General features: G+C 41.2%; 1 protein-coding gene across 1 annotated transcript in view; it reads left to right on the top strand.

Annotated features, from left to right (window-relative positions):
• ATP7A (ATPase copper transporting alpha) overlaps window positions 1-16,078 on the top strand; it is a 90,739-nt gene extending 74,661 nt beyond the window's left edge. The window contains exons 15-23 of the mRNA XM_054566661.1: window positions 553-747; window positions 2,074-2,256; window positions 4,258-4,474; window positions 9,700-9,846; window positions 10,540-10,682; window positions 12,667-12,870; window positions 13,378-13,495; window positions 14,922-15,024; window positions 15,399-16,078. Coding sequence (XP_054422636.1) covers window positions 553-747; window positions 2,074-2,256; window positions 4,258-4,474; window positions 9,700-9,846; window positions 10,540-10,682; window positions 12,667-12,870; window positions 13,378-13,495; window positions 14,922-15,024; window positions 15,399-15,678 — 1,590 coding nt within the window. The 3' untranslated portion in view covers window positions 15,679-16,078. The remainder of the gene's footprint in view (window positions 1-552; window positions 748-2,073; window positions 2,257-4,257; window positions 4,475-9,699; window positions 9,847-10,539; window positions 10,683-12,666; window positions 12,871-13,377; window positions 13,496-14,921; window positions 15,025-15,398) is intronic.
• The last annotated feature ends 3,845 nt before the right edge of the window (window positions 16,079-19,923 follow it).

Raw genomic sequence — 19,923 nt, 5'->3', positions numbered from 1 at the left:
GAGAGAGGGAAAAGGAGGGAGAAAGAAAAGGAGAGAAACGTCGATGTGCCAGAGATACATCAATGGGTTGCGTCTCACACGCCCCCAAATGGGGACCCAGCCCACAACCCAGGCATTCCCTGACTGGGAATCGAACCAGCAACGTTTGGGTTCGCCGGCTGGTGCTCAATCTACTGAACCACACCAGCCAGGCCTGCAGCTATTTTTGAAAGTCCCAAATGAAAACACTTACTCTTAATATGAGGCCAAAAAAAAACAAACAAACAAACAAAACAAAACGCTGACGTTTATGTTCCTTATCTTCACTCCATAGTTCGTAATTCTGAATCAGTGAAATTGAAATCTTGATTTGGGGACCACGACTTGTTTACCAGTTCTGTTACAATATCTTTTATTCATAAAATTTAAAGAGTGTTTTCTTACTAATACATAGAACATTTACATTGGTAGCTGAGTGGGATTGAGGTTTTATTGAAATGGAGTTAACCCGTATTCCTTTTGCTTTTGTACAGCCCTAAATCAATAACCAAAATTCATGCATTTCTTCTAAAGGGCTACAACAGAAGTATCTCCCGAACCGAAACCATCATACGCTTTGCTTTCCAAGCCTCCATCACAGTTCTGTGCATCGCATGCCCCTGCTCCCTGGGTCTCGCAACCCCAACTGCCGTGATGGTGGGTACGGGAGTAGGCGCTCAAAACGGCATATTAATCAAAGGCGGCGAGCCATTGGAGATGGCCCATAAGGTAAGATAGCCCCAGACTAAGAATTGTCCCATCTAAGCTGTGCAGTAGCACCCCTTGGAGGAACATAGAGTCCTAAATTATTTCCGCCTGGTCCATAGTCGAAGCCCCTTCTGGCACTGTCCTGAGGGTCAGGGTAGGAAAGGTTTTATTTTGGTTCTGCTCCCGGTCGGCGTTAGTTACCCAGGATCTCTAAAAATGCTAGAGACCTCGTCTCTTTGAGCAGACGCTGATGTGGAAAACCAGAAGTCCCACCCCAGCTCAGCCTAGAAAAGTCTGTAGGGCAGGAGGACAGAGGAGGCGTTCGCCCAGGTCTCGCAGGCTTCTCACCTGTCTGTGTGTGACTTCTTGTCCGCGTTCCTCACCGTGAGCTAGCGCTCCAGGTTACATTGCGGTGCCTTTGCCTTTCTGCCACCAGATGACAGTTTGCAACTGTGACTTCAGGAATATAATCCTATCCCTGGTGTCTCTCCCATTAGCATTTTCTTAACAGTCTCAACCTTGACTTCAACTAAAACCATGTTTCAAACTTAAAGAAAAATTGCAAGAATAGTATAAAGGACTCTGGTATACCTTTTGCTACAGATATCAGCCTCCTCTCCTAAGAAAAAGGACGTCTTCTTACAAAAACAGAGTACAAACATCAAAATCCAGAAATTGATATTGATATTGTACTGTCATCTGGTTTCCTCAGTTGTCTCCATAATATCCTTTATAGCTATTTTTTCTCTTGTCCGGAATCATGCTTTGTGTTCAGTTGTCACGCCTTTTCATCTCCGTTTCTCCAGCTGTTCGTTTTTCAAGGGTTGTATTCTGAGACGACTGTTGTCTAATTCTGGGCTCTTCCTTTTTCCTGCCTGGGCTGCCTTTCCTCCTTTGATTCCCTGAGCTGTCTCTTCTCAGGCCAAGCTTCTCATCTAGACCCAGTAAAGTCAGAGCCGCCCAGCAGGTCTTCTCTGCTGCTCACATCAACTTAATTATGTACTTTTCTCTTATAATTATGTTCCTCATGCCCATATTCCCCCTATAGATCTGCAATTCATTACTATTTAAACCCCGTGTCTTTCCCTGGAGGCACTACAGGCATCTCTTGATTACCTGTTAACACTCAAACTTTAACAATTCTACTCGTTGAACGTGTGTCTGCAGTAGGGGGCATTAGGTGTAACTAAGAGTATTTCTTCCCTTATTTTCCCCTCCTTTTATTCTCCCAAGGACAGTTTATTAAGTCAAGGTTTATTAAGAAGGAAAGCCTTTTCTCATTCCTGGAAAGGTGATTTTAAGGATTATCCAGTCACGTTGGTGCATTGCATTTTACCTTTTTTACAGGTGAGGGTAGTGGTGTTTGATAAGACTGGAACCATTACCCATGGAACCCCAGTAGTGAGTCAAGTAAAGGTTCTAGTGGAAAGTAACAGAATATCACGCACTAAGATCCTGGCCATTGTGGGAACTGCTGAGAGTCACAGTGAACACCCCTTAGGAGCAGCTGTAACCAAATACTGCAAGCAGGTACAGTTTTTCCCCTTGTTTATTGATGTCGTCATCGCCTATTGGAATTGCTCAGGCCAAATCCAAACATGTTTGACCATGATTTATTATATAGACACTAGTTCGTATGAGGCTTAGAGACCTGAATTTTCCTACTTTGCTTGTATATGTGCCGTAGAATCTTCAAACAGAAAAAATATAAAGATGAAAACAGAAATTAATTATAATCTTACACAGATAACCCTGCTTGACTAAAAAATTAAAATAGAAGTAATACGTATTTATGATAGGAACCCTCAGGTAGTTCAGAGTGTTACACAAGGAAAGGGGAAAGAAAGCCTCATTCCCGCCCACTTCCATAGCTCCTCTCTCCAAACTTTTTAACAGGAGTGAAGCTGTTGGTATTTTTAAATAACAGCTTTATTGAGATACAATTCACATACTGTAAAGTTTACCCTTGTAAAGTGTACAGTTCAGTAATTTTTAATATATTCACTAGTATGTGTCTGTTAACTACTTGTAATGCATATAACAAAATATATGCATTTATTGTCTTTTCAACTTAACATAGAAAGGCCACACAATGACCAATCTTTGGTACCCTGTTTTTTCAATTTATTAAATGATTTTTCTATATCAGCACATACAGAAGGTGCCCCGTTTCTAATGTCTATGTTATATTCTATCGTATGATGGTTTTTGGCTCTTACAATGTACAATTGACATCCTTGTCAGCTTTTCAAGTTTATCTCTATGTTAAATGCCTATTCCTGTAATTGCCAGATCAAAGGATACATGCAGTTAAATTTTGATGAATATTACCAGTGCCCATGTGACAAATATTATCGACACCCACGCAGAAGGTTGTACCAGTGTACACTTCCCCTGGAAGTTACGACTGCCCATTTCCCCACATTTCTACCAATACTTTATTTTTTTTCCAGTATAATAAGTAAAAAATGTTAACTCATTCATGGTTTGCTTTTCATAAATGTTAACTCATTCATGGTTTGCTTTTCATTTCCTTAATTATGAATAAGATTGAGCATCTTTTCATATGTGTATTAGCCATTTGAATTTTTTTTTTTCTGTAACCTGTCTGCTTGAATCCGTGGCCTGTTTTTCCATGATTGTTTACCTCTTTCTCATTGCTTTGTATAAGTTCTTTGTGAGTTATGCACATACTTTTTTAGTTAACATGTGGCAATTTCTACCATCGATGTTGCCATTTCTTTATTTGTTTTTTTCCTTTTTACCTATTAATTGTACTATTACCGACCAGGCTTCTTTACACCCACATAGAACAACAGAGAGGGTGAAGATACAGAGCCAAAATTCCTTGGCTTACGGAGGACACAAAACTGTGCTAGAGAGGCACTCTAGTAACTAAAGGCCCTGTTCTTTGTTACCCTTTGCCTTCTACTGAACAGAAAACCTGACTTGAAAACAGAATTAAATCTTTAACTTGTAATTCTCTACTGGAAAGGGCAGACAATGTTGATCAGCCTTCCATGTTTTCTTTCCCTGAACTTGGTATACATTTTAAAGGATGAGATTAAAACAAAGGATTCTGAGGTTCGCCTGTAACTTTGAACATTACACTCAACACCCTGTCCTTTCATGCTTATTAAAATGCACTACCAGCTCTGGCTGGTATGGCTTAGTGGATTGAGCACTGGCCTGCAGAATGAAAGGTAGCCAGTTCGATTCCCAGTCAGGGCACAGGCCTGGGTTGCGGGCCAGGTCCCCAATGGGGGATGTGAGAGAGGCAAACGATTGTTGTTTCTCTCATACATCATGTTTCTCTCCCTCTCTTTCTATCTCCTTTCCCCTCTCTCTAAAAGTAAATAAATAAGTAAAACCTTTGAAAAACAAATAATAAAATGCACTATCAAGTACACAGTGCTAAGTGATCATTTTATTCTAAACATTTACAGTTAACCAGCAGTAATCTTTGATCTCACTAATGATGACCTTGGATTATTAGAACAGCAGAGAAATTCTTCTGTTTCTATTTGTTAGGAGCTGGCCACTGAAACCTTGGGTACCTGCATAGATTTCCAGGTTGTGCCAGGCTGTGGTATTAGCTGTAAAGTCACCAATATCGAAGGCTTGCTCCATAAGAATAACTGGAAGATAGAGGAAAATAATGTTAAAAATGCATCCCTGGTTCAGATCGATGCAAGTATTGAACAGTCATCAACTTCGTCTTCCATGATTATTGATGCCCAGCTCTCAAGTAAGCTCATTTTCTTTGTAGTGCCAATGACGGGACAGTTATTAACAGATGTCTAACTTTATAATCCTGAACTGTTATGTAAGACGCAAAGATTGGCCTTACCGTTTCATCCTCGCCACTCAGTTTTACCATAGGCCTCTTGAGACCATTTCCCAGCTGTGCTCCTTGATTCCACTGTAGGGTGATGAAGTCTAACCTTAGCCGATCTTCCATCTTATTTCAGTTACCTTTCCTTTCTTTCTCACCACAGCTCCTCCAAACCTGTTATATCCTTCACACGACCCTGTGGCCCTTACCCCTAGTTTCTTCAGCAGATTATCCAGCTTGTTTTTCACATGGCTCCCAGACACTTGCTCTTTCCATTTTTTCCCACGTTTATTCCTTTTTCGGAGGAACAGTTGTCCCTCCTCTTGTCTAATGAATCCCCTCGTTTCTGCTCTGGATCCCACCCGCTCTCGACTCCTCCGGGACCTCGCTCTCTTGTCTGTCCTCTTGCTGCCGCTTTATTTCTCAACTCTCTTTCTGTAGTAGCTCCTTCTCCTAAACACACTAACGTATCTTCCATCCAAATCACTGGATTTCCATCTGCATTCCGTCCCATCTATTTTTCCCTTTGCATCCAAGCTTCTAGAAATAGTAGCCTAGGCTTGCTGAATTCACCTGTTCACTGCACACTCTGGACTCTGCCCCATCCGTACTACTGATGAAGCACTTGACAGCGCTGGCCATTTCGTCCTTCCTAAAACTCTCTCCTCCCTTTATTCCATGACCCTGCTTGCTCTAGCTTCTCCTCTCACTTACCTGGCTGTTCTTTCTAATCCTCTTCTTGATTCCTCTTTTCTCCTGCTCTCAGGAGTCTGTTCTTTGCCTTCTTCTCATTTTACATGTTCTCTCTGTACAATCTCATGCATGCCTACTGGTTATTGTGCCACATGGGGGCTTCCCCTCCCACTCCAAAGTCTGCCAAGGCCTGTTTCTGGAGTTTCCTGTTGGTCTGTCCATCTGTCCCCAAACATAACATACCCGCCTAAGTGTCCAGCACCCCCCCACCCATCTGTGCTCGAGTGACTTTGCTAACATGCGAACCTGATGGACCATATTACTTTCCAATACATTGTATTGTGGCGGCTTGTAGCCCGTTTTTAAATCATCAGCCTTTGGCCGAATGTGATAATAGCTATGCTCACCCCTCAGAAGATTTCTGTCCTGGAGGTATGCATCCATACTAAAGCCCATCCAAGGGACCCCCGTTAATGACCCCCAACTTCCCTGGCTCTCTGTCTCCTGCAGGACAGAGTCCAGTCTCCCTGGACTTCGTTCACGATGTGTTCATCAGGGTGTGTCTGTGGCTTCCCATTTTGTCTTTTTCCACTGCCTGCCTGTCCGCCCGTGTAATCTGTGTTCTGTCCATATGAAACTGCGTGTAGTTCCTCCTCAAATCATGTCATTTCATGCTTTTTAGATCATTTCATTTGCTACTTTCTCTGGGTGATGTCCTTGGCCACAGTGGCATCTCCCTGATGACCTTAGTTTCACCTTTTAAGACTCAGCTCATGTCTCTTCAGCGAAGCGCACACTGGCTGACACACATAGGTAGAAGTTGCTCTTCTGTTAAATCATAACTGTACTTGGTGTCTGTTTTTATACTAGGCACACTGCATGAAAAAAGTCTTTATTGACATGTCTGATTCTACTAAAGTGTAATTTTGAAAATGTTGTTCACGTGACAACTTTTACTAAGCACTGTTTGAGACAACGAAGAATCAGCGGTGAGCAGAATAGACTAAAGTCAGTCTCATGGAACTTAACATTTCTGGTGGGAGAACACAAGGCAGTGAGCTCTGAAATTTAAATATACACATAGCATGTCCAGTGGAGGAAGATGAAGCAGAGTAATGCTGAGAAGATGGTATTTGACCAAAAGTCTCAGGCAGATGAGGGAGAAAGTGATGTGAGCATCTGTGATAAGAGCATCCTAGGCAGGAGGAATGGGAAGTACAAAAGCCTTGAACCAGGAGAATGAATTAACATTAACATCCAGGAGAACAGCGTGACTACAGCACAGGAAACACATGGGATGGGGATAAGACGTGAGGCCGAGAGGCAGGGAGTGCAGGGCTACATCCAGTAAGGACGTTGAAGGGACTCTTGTTCTTGCCCTGAGACATAAGCCACTGAAGGGTTTTGAGTTTAGGAGTGTCAGAATATGACTTAACATTTTAAAATTGTTACTCTGGCTGCTCTGGTAAAAATACACTATTGGGGGAGGGGCAAGAGCAGAGGCAGGGGGACAAGTTAGCGCCATAATCCAGGTGAAAGATAATGGTCGCTTGGACCAGGGTGGTAACAGTAGAGGTCATAAGAAGTGGTCGATTTCGAGATGTGTCTTGAGGCTGGCCGATAGATTTTTTTTCACAGACTGGGTGTGGGGTATAAGTGAAACAGGACTCAAGAATTATGCCAAGATCTGTGGCCTAAGCCATTTAGACAGGTAGTATTACCATTTCAATGAGAGAGGAAGACCACAGCGGGGGGCACTGTAGAGGAAAGCCGATCAGTTTTCAACAGGTAAAGTGGGAGCGCCTATTAGATGTTCTCGCGGAGATGTTATATAAATGGCTGTTGGCTTCACAAGCCTGGAGTTCAAGGAAACTGGGTTGGAGATAGGGATTTGGAAGATCCACTTACATAGAGATCTGTGCTGTCCAACATGGTCGCCATTAGTTACATGTGGCTTCTAAAAATGTAAACTAAGTACAGTTAAATTGGATTTGAAAGTCAGCCCTTCAACCATACTAGCCCTGTTTGCAGCGCTCAGTCGCCACGTGTCGTTAGTGCCGACTGCATTGAATAGAGCAGATGTAGAACATTTCCGTCACCAAGAAGTTTCTGTTGGACAGCGCTGGTATAGATGGTATTTAAGGCCACGAGACTGGATAAGATCCCCAAGGAGTGAGAATAGATAGAGGGGGAAAAGGAGGTTTAGGGGTCGAGCCCTGCAGCTGTACCAGGAAGAATCAGAAAAGAAGACCAAGAGGAAGCAATGAGTGAGGAGGTAACTCCCAAGAATGCAGTGTTCTACAAGCCAAATGAAGAAAGCATTTCAACAAGGAGTGAGTGATTAACTGTAAAATGCTGCCATTAGGGCAAGTGAAATGAGGACTGATAATTTGCCATTAGGTGTATTAAAGGAAAGGTCACCAGTAAAAAAAAAATGAATGAAAATAAAAAAGTAAAGGTCACTGGTGTATTGTATGAAGAATTCTTTGAAGTATTAGAAACAAAAGCTTCACTGGAGAGTGTTCACAAGAGAATGGGAAGATATGAATTGGAGATAGCCAATAGACTTAACACTTTTTTAAAGACTTTATTTACTTATTTTTAGACAGAGGGGAAGGGAGGGAGAAAGAGAGGGAGAGAAGCATCTATGTGTGGTTGCCTCTCACGCGCCCCCTACTGGGGACCTGACCTATGACCCAGGCCTGTGCCCCGACTGGGAATCAAACCAGCGACCCTTTGGTTCACAAGTCAGCACTCAGTCCCCTGAGCCACACCAGTCAGGGCAGACTTAACAGTTTTGAGAAGTTTTGCTATATGTACAGAAGTCGAGAAACGGGACAGTCGCTGGAGAGGTGAGATCGAGAGAGGGTTTTGTTTTTTTTTAAAAAGATACGACTATCTATAGTAGAAATAGAAAATTTGATTATGTAGGAGAGAGAGAGGTGAATTGTTAGAGAGATGTTCTAGAACAGGCAAAGGAGGGGGAGCTGGTGCACAGGTGGAGAGCTTGTCCTTAAATAGGAGCAGATTAACAGAAGGGAAGCTAGATTAACGTGCACACAGGAACAGGTAGCTGAGTAGATGTGGCAATGAGAGCTTGTAGGAGTTCTCTTCTGATTGCCTTTATTTCCTTTCTGAAATAGGAAGCAGAGTCATGCTCTGCTATGACAGTAGGTGAAGACATCTAGAAGGAATGGAGAATGAATGGACTAGGGCAGAGGTGTCCAACCCACGGGCCACATGCGGCCCAGGATGGCTATGAATGCTTTCCAACACAAAATCGTACATTTACTGAAAACATTATGAGATTTTTCAGCTTAAAATGTTATGGGTATTCAACCTAAAGAAAAATTTGATCATGTCTCTTTACTGGACTTTTATAGGTCCTACCTTCCCAGAGACAAACATCCCTTGCCTCACAATCACGCCTTATTCATGTCATCGCTATTTGGCGGCACCTACATTTGCGAGCGACTATTTTCAAGAATGAAACACATTAACAGTAAAATTAGAACCAGAAAATCTGATGAGCACCTTGAGGAGTCACTGAGAATTGCAACTACTTCTATCAAACCATATTTCGGTGCACTGGTTTCTCAAATACGGTGTCAAACATGCCACTAGTTTTATGTTGCCCTCTTTTCTTTTACTTTTATAATAACAAATATTTTAAAAATCAGTGATATTTTATTACTTAGATATGTACATTTTCTACATTAGTGATCACAAACTTGGGACCTACGGGACAATTTTAGAAGATTATCGAAAGAGCTGCGCACAATGAGGGTTATTATGTGAGGACTTTTTTGCTTATCTTTGGTGGCAGATATCACGAAAATTACGCATCGTCCTTGTTTTTTGCTCATCAGTTTTCATTAGTGCTTGCATATTTAATGTGTGGCCCAAGACAACTTGTCTTCTTCCAGTTTGACCCAGAGACGCCAAAAGCTTGGGCACTCTATAACTAGGGAGATGTGGTAGAATTGCCAGATAGCACGAAGGGCACACTTAAACTTAACGGTCACACGTTCACACCGGGACATCAGTATGGATGTATGTTTTTGTTCAGCCACATTCAGCTGCTGATGCACAATAAATATTTTTAGTTTGATTCAGTTCCTTCGGAAGGTCAAAGGGAAAGGCCAAAAGGAAATCTTCACCAAGAAAGTAACATTTGAACTGGCTCCTGAAGAACATGATGGAGTTTGGTATTTTGGGAGGTGGGGAAAGGGTGTTTCAGGTGGAGGCCGCAGTATGTGCAAAGGCCCAGGGGCATGCAAGAGCAGAGTACGTTTCTTAAACATTGTGCAGTCAGTGTCGTAGGCTGCGTTCTACCGAATATACGCTAGTGAGTATGCAAGGTTAGACAGGGAGAATGCGCCTCATGGGGGTGTTATAAATACTATATTAAATGAGCTCACTAAATGTTCCTTCTGTACTTTCAGATTCTCTTAATGGTCAGCAGTACAAAGTCCTCATTGGTAACCGGGAGTGGATGACTAGAAATGGTCTTGTCATAAATAATAATGTAGATGATTGCATGACTGAACATGAGAGAAGAGGTCGCACTGCTGTCTTGGTGGCAGTTGATGGTAAGGTTTTCGAAAAGTGCGCTATGACTCAATGTTGTGATGCCAGTTATGGTTTTATGTGTATTTTTGAGAGACTTCTGATAACATACAAAGCCTGGCTTGGTACGTCATCAGAAAAAAATTACTTCTCAGTTTCATTTGCCTTTAAATTAGCTAAAGCATTTGGGCTGTCGGCCAATAGTTCTCAAAGGGAAGAAAAGGGGTCCTTTAGTAGCCAGTGAGATTTCTCCTTTTATTTTCTTGTTACTAACCATCATTGAAAATCCCTACCTTACCCTGTGAAAATGTTCATGACCAAATAGGGAACTTTGCTGAAGGATTGGTGGTATAAACTCTGCGTGGGCTTGGTGATATTTTGAGTTAAGCCAAGTCCTGAACCATTTTACTTCACAAAATGCTTTTCTTTTTGAAATGTTAGGTCAGAGCCTGGCTTGCATGGCTCAGTGGATTGAGTGCTGGCCTGCGAACCAAAGGGTCACTGGTTCAATTCCCAGTGTAGGGCGTACGCCTGGGTTGCGGGCCAGGTCCCCAGCAGGGGGCTCACAAAATGCAACGACACATTGGTGTTTCTCTCTCTCTCTTTCTTCCTCCCTTCCCCTTACTAAAAATAAATAAATAAAATCTAAAAGAAAAAGAATATTATTCTGCCTTCTCCGTATTCCAAACTCCCATTGTCTTGTGCTCCTGTACTAGATGTGCTGTGCGGCTTGATAGCTATTGCTGATACAGTGAAGCCCGAAGCTGAACTGGCTGTCCGTATTCTGAAATCTATGGGCTTAGAAGTCGTTCTGATGACTGGTGACAACAGTAAAACAGCTAGATCTATTGCTTCTCAGGTAATCACCTTACTGAGTTGTTGGGGTGGGGTGTGTGGTAACTCCTAATTCTTCATATACATTTTCTTTCTTGCGTGCCTTCAGATGCTAAAATTTTTATATTATCTATTATTATTTCCATTATCCCCAAATAGACATATGTGGTCCCTTAAAGAATGGGCAGGCACCCTGCCTGGTGTGGCTCAGTAGCTTGAGCGCCGACCTGTGAACCAAAGGGTCGCAGGTCCGATTCCCAGTCAGGGCACATGCCTGGGTTGTGAGCCAGGTCCCCAGGAGGGGGCGTGCAAGCTGCAACCACACGTGGGTGGTTCTCTCCCTCTTTCTCCCTCCCTTCCCCTCTCTAAAAATAAATAAAAAATAAATAAATAACAGCCTTAAAAAAAGAATTGGCATCCTATTCAGGCAGGAATTTGGGCCCTGTGTGCTACTGTAATAAGTAAAAATCTATTTGCTTAGTTCATGAGATGCTTCAGGGATATCGTGTACCAGTGTCTGTCGATGCTTCCTTTGAAATGTCGTTCATATATGTTTCACCAGTGCTGCCGGCCTAAGGCAGGCTCTGATCCTCTCATGCCCACAATACAGCTCTGGCTCCATGCACTTCCCTCTTCAGTCCATGCTGAACACCATTTCCTAATGTGCCACCTGACATTGGGGTTGGCCAAAAAGTCCGTGTATGTCTTTCCTGTACAATAAAAGACACATTTTTCATTTTCACGAATAACTTCATTGATTTGGATATTTTGAGTATGTCAGCTATTTCCCGTGTGGTATAACATTGGTCATTCTCAATTAATGTCTTGATTTGATCACTATCAACTTCAACTGGTCTACCGACCGTGGAGCATCGTCCAGCGAGAAATCTCTAACGCGAAACTTCACAAACCACTTTTGACACGTTTGATCAATTGCAGCACCTTCTCCACCCACTGCACAAATCTTTTTTCGCATTTCAGTTGCATTTTTACCTTTCGTGAAATAATAAAAGCATAATATGCCAAAAATGTTGCAAATTTTCTCCCATCTTTAGTATTCAAGTGGCTGTACAAAAATTCACCAATTTTGATAAGTTTTTAAAAATGCACCCTGATAGGACAGCTGTCACAATGCACTCTAACAAAATTGCTTTGAATGAAGTTAAAGACAACTAAGCGCTACTAAGAGCCATCCTATGAAAAAAACTAACAGATTTTTTTGGTCAACCCATTATCATTTTTCTGCTGCTGACCCCCTCGTTTGCCTTTCCCTCAAAACTTTTCTCATATCAATCTTTTCCTCTATTAAATAACACAAGTAATGTACGAATGCATTCTTGTATAAAAAATACAGAAGGTTACAAAGTGAAGAGTTTGTCACCTTTTTCCCAAGCTCCCCGCCAAGTCCTCCCCTCCCACATCATTTCACATGTGTACATGTTCCTAGACAAATGTATAGTTCTGGTATTTTCAACATACATTGGATCATTCTTACATAGGTTGTTTAGCAGTTCGCTTCTTTACGCCACAATATATATGCCTTGGTGCTTTGTCCATGTCTGAAAATATAAAGTTATTTATTTTTCTACATCAGTGCATGGAATTGCATGGTATGGTGTGCATCATAACTTATTTAACCATTTCTGTAATGATGGGCATTTAGGTGGTTTTGAAAATTTTGTTGTTACAAACAGGGTAGTATTGTACATCCTTGGACATACCTCTCCTTGTGCATGCACAAGCATGTCCAAAATAGACCTAGATGCGAAATTGCTAAACCAAGTGATACGCGTACTTTGATGGATGCTAATACCCTCCAAAAAGACCGTACCAGTGCACACATTTACCAACATTGGGTAAGAGAGCTCACCTCTTGCTCTCCTTTCTGTCACTGGATATTATCAGTCTGTCCACCTCTGGCGGATGGGAAGTGAAGGCTCATTGATGGTGAGTTATATTTCAGGTACTCAGTAATATTTCTTGACTTGTGTTTATTTTCCCCGACGTAGGTTGGCATTACTAAGGTGTTCGCCGAAGTCCTACCTTCGCACAAGGTTGCTAAGGTGAAGCAACTTCAAGAGGAGGGGAAACGGGTAGCGATGGTGGGAGACGGAATCAATGACTCCCCCGCTCTGGCCATGGCCAATGTTGGCATTGCCATTGGCACGGGCACAGACGTAGCCATTGAAGCGGCCGATGTGGTTTTGATAAGGGTAAGTCCTCTAGCCTGAACTTGGCAGAGTGTATGTCTGCTCTCTATGCTCAGGGATAGTGTCATAAAGTATATACAGCGCGACCGTTCTGTTCTTCTCATTCTCTTGCTCCCAGTTACTGAGACTGGGAGAATTCACGGTAGGCGTGTGAGAAGTCTTACTAATCACTTTCAGACTCTCTCCATCCAGTGAAGCCAATGAGAGCGACAAGCTTGCAAAGTGAAGGACAAAATTTGGGAACATGCTTAACAATAAAAGCATCCTCATGGAATAGTGAGGTTATTTTAATAGCATTTAATCCCTCTTCCAACATACAACCGTAAATGTGTTTTCAAAACCCTGAGGAAAATTCTTGAACAACATTTTCCAAGGCCGACTCAAATTGTTAGCAATATCTGAGATTTGTAGTTAATTCACATATTACCCTAAGCTACATGTCAGCTTCAAATGCAAAAGTTACGGTAAGATAGAGTCTCTCACTAATATTACACATATTTCTCTTCTCAGAATGATCTTCTGGATGTAGTGGCAAGTATTGATTTATCAAGGAAGACAGTCAAGAGGATTCGGATAAATTTTGTCTTCGCTTTAATTTATAATCTGGTTGGAATCCCCATAGCAGCTGGTATGTGACTGTTAACTAGTATTGCTTTTTCCTCTGAAGTCATCAGAGACCTATCATGCTGGAAGTTTTAGTCTTTTCATTAGTTTTGAGTTCATTTTTTGTGTGTAGCCTGCTGGTGCGCTGAGAGGTAACATTAAAATCAACAATTTTAATTTTCAGCAATGTTGATTATAGTCTAGAATGTCTAAGTATTCTAACAGGTTTTTTTTTAATCTTACTTTACATTTTCCTCCAAATTTACATTTTGAAAAATTCCAAACTTCCATAGACAAGGAAAAAAATGATGCAATGAAAACCTGTATGCCCCTAACCTGAATTCATCAGTTAATTGCATTTTGCTACATTAGGTCATTTCTTTCTTCGTATATTCTCATACTTGTATATATCTATTTACTTATTTTTTTTTGCTTAAGAGAACAAATTTACTATTAATCTCACTACCCAAACACAACTGCTGTTAGCATTTTAGTCTATTTAGTTCTTGGGTTTTTTTTTTTATGTCAGGTTTTATATTGTCACATGGTTGTAATTACAGGGTACAAAGAATTTTCTGTTCTTCCTGTAATGTTGTAATAGCCAACAGTTTTTTCCCCCCCCAGTTTGGGGACCAGATGAGAGATTGAATGAAGGAATACAACCAAGAAAAGCCAATTTTGAATTGTTTAATAAACATCTGATAATCTCCTGTACTTAGGGGCTTGGTAGAAGTTAGTAATAACGTAAGAGAAATAGTTGTCACTTTCTTCTTTTCTCTCTGGTTTGTGAGCCAAAGAAAGACGTAAAATGACATGAGAGCAATTACAAAGCTGTTGATAAATGGACAAATGCTGAGAGGAAAAAGTAAAAGAACAATCAAAACCCGGAAACATTAATGCATGGATCAAGTGGTTTTTAAAAAATATATATAATAATATATGATCACTGTACTAAAAGTAGAAAATACAGATAAGTACATAAAAATTAAAAATATAATAAATTAAAAAAATTAAAAGTACAATAAGTCTGTCGTCCCTGTCACGTGAGCAGATATTAACATGTCTGTCAAAACCAAGTGTGGACGAGTTTGTAGACATGAGGCTCTTGTTTCCTGTTGATGGTGGTGTGAGCTGGTACAGCTGCTACGGGGAGCAACTGAGGAATGTCCACCTAAAGTTAAAAACGTGTCCATGATATAAGCCAGCAGCTTCCCCTCTAGGTGTATTCTCTGGAGTGATTCTCAAACTCATGCACAGGGAGACAATGCACTAGGATGTTCACAGCAACACTCTACTAGTGAAAAATCGGCAGCCGCATAAATCTCCAGCAACGGGAAGCTAAATTGCTGAATAAATATTGAACGAGGAAATGATTTATAAATACGCGCTGGAAACACGTTGCCGACCTGTTTAGTGCCATCCGCCCTAACTAATGCGCCCTTGTTTCCTAGGAGTGTTCATGCCCATTGGTTTGGTTTTGCAGCCCTGGATGGGTTCTGCTGCAATGGCTGCTTCATCGGTTTCAGTAGTACTTTCTTCTCTCTTCCTTAAACTGTAAGTATGCTGGCTTGCTGACATTTGTATTTTATATCCCTTTTATTATCCGCAGGCTTGGTAGGTTTTATTCTTATGTTGATCGATGATAAGCTGAAAATGTCTTAATATAAATGGTAGCTACGTAATTATCACCTCATGGGGCCTCTACGTTGCGAGCACAACGACCAAGTGGAGTAAAATCCGAGTAGTTGGCTCTGAGAGGCGGGCTGCTGATCACGTGACTGTGCACGCTGCCTTTTGAGCGGCTTTCCCAGCAGCGGCTGCCTTTGCACATTTCACACCAGGCAGATCTCCTTTCACTTTTGAAATGTAACAGGCCTCTAGTTCGCATCTGGTTATTTCAAACTAGTGTCCTTTTTGCATGTGTCCAGTTATAGGAAACCAACTTACGAGAATTACGAACTGCATGCCCGAAGCCAGATGGGACAGAAAAGTGCTTCAGAAATCAGCGTTCACGTCGGAATAGACGACACCTCAAGGAATTCTCCTAAACTGGGTTTGCTGGACCGGTTTGTGAATTATAGCAGAGCCTCCATCAACTCGCTGTGGTCGGATAAGCGGTCCCTGAACAGCATTGCCACCAGTGAGCCCGACAAGCACTCACTCCTGGTGGGAGACTGCAGGGAAGACGACGACGACACTGCGTTGTAACAGGCCGCAGAGAGCGCCACGAGCTCCTGTCCTACGCCCTGACGCAGCCTTCACGACCGTCACCTTCACTTCGCAAAATATTGTGGAAGGATTTTCTGTTGGTCTCATGCTCTTATCCTAGGGGTTCTATTTGAATTGCATTTTTCTAATGGCAAAAATACCTTTTTCAGGGCATCAGCACTGAACCCAGCTTTATTTAGAGTGAATTTCCAGTATTTTTGTTCTCTCCAGCAACAGGTAAAGGAGGCCAGTGAGCTTTACGGCAAGCCAGCGAGCCCTACAATAGAAGATCGCCAAACTGCTGCTACAGTGACAGATGCATTTTTTTAGTTGAAAAAAGAAAAAAGCTCAAGGAAAGGGTAATTAAAGATTTGAAGATTCCAGAGTATGATCTTAAGAACCTTCTCAAGCCCTGAGCCCTGCCAGAGTGGGGAACGGCGGCTTTCAAAGCACTGTATAAAGCATCTAGTTTTAAAAGGAAAACAGTAGAAACTGTTTGAAAATAGATGTGCCTTAATTATTACTGGCTTGATTCCCCTCGCCTTATTCTCCCTGCATCTCCATCTTTGCAGTTGCTTTCGTAGGTGAGCCAGTATGTTTCCTTCTGTATTTCCTTTGAGTAAGCTAAGTGTAGCTGGTTTTTCATTGATAAAAATAACTCACAGTTTTTTCCAGTTTCTTGTTCCTTTCTTTATCTCGTAGTTCAAAAGCCCTTAAAGGTAGTGTCCCCTGCCTCTCATCCTGCCGTTGCGGTGAAAAGGAGAGCAGGTTCTCCCTGCAGTAGCTCCCTGGCTTGGTGTGAACTTCCCATTTTCTCCTGGTGGGGTTAGCGCTGGGTGGTTCTTGAGTAAGTCTATCGGCCTCAGTCCACAAACTTAAGATTTTGAGCCTCTTCCACAGTTGTTTTCAAAGATCAAAGATTTTTTGAAACCATGTTCAACATGTACGGGTCATACAAAATTACCTGGATTCACTCAATTTGTCCTTTTTGGGGACAGAATATAAGACCTTAGCTGGTATATATAATTTAATACATTTTAATTGTCTTTTAGTGTTTTAGGTAACCCCTGAAAATGACTTTAAAATAATGCTATTACACAAAACTGCTTTTACCAAAAATACAGTAAATTGTCATATCGAAATGAGAAACTTCCCTAGGTTGTGATTACCTCTCAGGCAAATCTATAGTTTTCTCTTGTTTAAAACATTTGCACTTGCTAATTACTGTGATTGGCAAATTCAGGGGCTTGTTCTCATTGCCACATCAATCTAGAAATTCCCCTGTAAGTGCCTGGGAGTTAATTCACTGGCCAGAGATCTGGTACTTGTATCACTATTCCAATTTCCTTGTTAATTGTAAGATGGATTTCATACGTAGAATACGTAAGTGAAGAGAACTCAGAAATGAATTTCCAGTATTTTGTTCCCATTGCCATACGTAAAGCTGCTAGCTCAGTGCCTAGCACATACGGTCTGTACTCAGTAAATGTGAGTTCTTTTCTCTGCTTGAGGTCAGTAATAAAGATTAAAACTCATTTTAATAGGGCAGAGTCTCAAATCAGGTGGGAGTTGGGCATGGGTTTCTTCCCAGCCTACTTCTTTTCTCTCTTATCTTTTCATACATACACCCCCATACACACACACGTACACGCACGCACACACGCAAGAAGTTTACAGCATCATTCCATGTTGTCTTTTTAGATTTGGAAAAGAACTCATTTTTATCTCAGCTATTTTAAAGAGAGGACTGAAACTTGATGAAGGTGCTATTACTCTCGAAAGGCAAACCCATTTTAATGAAGTGAGAATGAGTTCGTAGGTCTAGGCCCTTCCTTAGACCAGTGCCTGCACCATCTTTCACGCTACCAGCTTGAGTCTTAATGTTTGTGTCTTGCTTGAATTCCAGTGGCCCACCGTACCTAGAAGAAACACTTAATATGACAGGTGTGTATTAAGACTTTTCAGAAAAGAAGCCCGCCTCTCTCTCTCTCTCTTACTTTTCTCTCTCTCTCTGAAGCACTTGAATATAGCCGGTTACGGCTCTTATTGTTGTGTGTGTGTGTTTGAGCTGGGCTCTTGGCCCTATGTGCCAAGGGACCCAAGTCGTAGCATAGTGAAAAGAGCAGCCGATGGTCTGGAGAAAATCAAGGACGTAATTTCAGCCCTTACTGCGAGAGCAGAAAACACGCTCTTTAGAAGGCATCTTGTTTTAAATGCCGCAGCCCTCTTTGAATTCCCTACCACACGTCTTGTTTGTGATCTCGAGCGCCCATGAGCTTCCCAGAGCAACTGTATTCACGGGAGAGAGAGGCAATATGTGGAGGGAATCAAAACCATTGCTTTCAGTTGTAACTAGCATTCATTAACTAGTAGCTAGTGAGAACAAATTTTATAAATGTGTATATGTGTGTATGTCTATTCATATACAGGTCTAAATACACACACATATGTATACACACACATTACCATATAGAAAGAAAGCATCGTGACAGTAGGTCCCCTCTATCCAAGCGGGGCATGTTCCAAGACCCCCATAGATGCCTGAAACTCTGGATACAACTGAACGCTAGATACACTATGTTTTTCCCTATCATGTGTCGTTTTCACTTAAATGAAGCACTTTATGGTTTCTCTTTGGCATATCTGAATTGCCAGCGTCTCTACTCTTGTACTTTAGGGCTGTTAGTAGAGTAAAAGGAAGGTGACTTGACAACAGACACTTTGACACCACAACCGTCAACCCCATAACTGACACGACTACTAAGTGGCTCGTGGGTGGGGAGTGGATACAGTGTGGAGATGTGGCGCAGACCGGGACAGCGTGAGGTTTCATCACAATACTCAGAATGGCACACGGATTAAAACTCATGAATTGTCTTTTTCTTGGAATGTTTCATTTAAGACTTTCAGACCACAGTTGACTGTGGATAACTGATAGGGAAAAGTGAAACCGCAGGTAAGTAGGGACTACTGTGTATTTGGATCTGATATTTGAAGTTCTTTAATTGTTACTCATTTATCGTTCTTCTGTATTCACTCAGCAACCATGTCCTCAGGCTGAAGTGAACAAGGATGTTTTGATATTCACTGCTTGTTCAGACTCAACTATGGGGCGCATTTTATCTTAAATATCCAAAGATGCCTTTTGAACTTCAAAGGTTAAAACACACCTAAAGTATTTAGTGTCGTAGTCTAAAGAAGTGTGGTTGTCATTTGTGAAAATAGAAATGTTATTTTTCTTAGTTTAGTATCGACATTTTAGAGTGTTCAATTTGATGCCTTGTGAACAAATACTTTTATATTGTGCTTTAACTTTTTAAAAGTTCTTCTTTTGTTCAGAATGCTTAAATAACACTGTAGACAGATGTTTCCAAAACTTTAAGCGTGCGTATCTTTCATGTACACAGCTTAAAATCAAGAATGTATGTTCTTAGAGAATTTTTTCCATTACTTGTGGATCTTGCTTTAAAATTATTTTTCTTAATATTTATTTTACCCTGTTGTTATTTTCTTTGGGTGAGGCATCTGGTTACTGGTTATTTTAATGAGAATAAAAACATTCCTGGAATCACTCCCTATGGATTTTTTGTTTGTTTAATTCTTACTGTTCTGTAATTAAAAATAGTATTTTACCAAATATAAAAATATATAGATTCATGCCAAATTATTAGCTATTTTTACACTAAATGTTTGTAGTCCTTCTGCAAGTTTCTCTGGTATGAGTAACCAGAATGAAGTTTTAATTGTTCTTCAATTAAAAGAGCCTCTGTAATGGCATCGATAATAAATGCCTTTTATAGCCAAAACCAGGCGTCTCAACCTTATGTTTTTTGGTTCAAGAAATGTTTAACTAAACATTGTTAAACATCGATTGTTTGCTACCCAAGCAGTGGCGGGTGATGTTGTGCAATAATCATCTACTGTAGTCAAGATATTTAGTAGTTTGTTTTTCCATAAGCATGTAATTGATCATATTTTGATCTGCCAAGGATGTGCCTTCAACTTTATAATTATAGTATTGTAAAAAAAAAAAAATTGTTTTCGTCAGTGTCTCATTCGTTAAATCTTGCAACTCCTCTACCAGCAGTTTCAAGATACCCTTTGTTTTTAGTGTTCTTTGTTTGTTTATTTTCTGTTAACAATGAGGCAAGATTAGAGGTAGCACCATTTATTCACTGAGAGTGGGAGGGAAGAAATCTGTTTTCCTCCAGACTCCGCTTGCGTACCCTTTAGTGAAGATGAAAA

The sequence above is a fragment of the Pteronotus mesoamericanus genome, unplaced genomic scaffold (assembly GCF_021234165.1).
Source record: "Pteronotus mesoamericanus isolate MK-2021 breed Mesoamerican mustached bat unplaced genomic scaffold, CSHL_Meso_final contig_177, whole genome shotgun sequence".
Lineage (NCBI taxonomy): Eukaryota > Metazoa > Chordata > Mammalia > Chiroptera > Mormoopidae > Pteronotus > Pteronotus mesoamericanus.
This window is presented reverse-complemented; position numbering and strand designations above follow the sequence as displayed.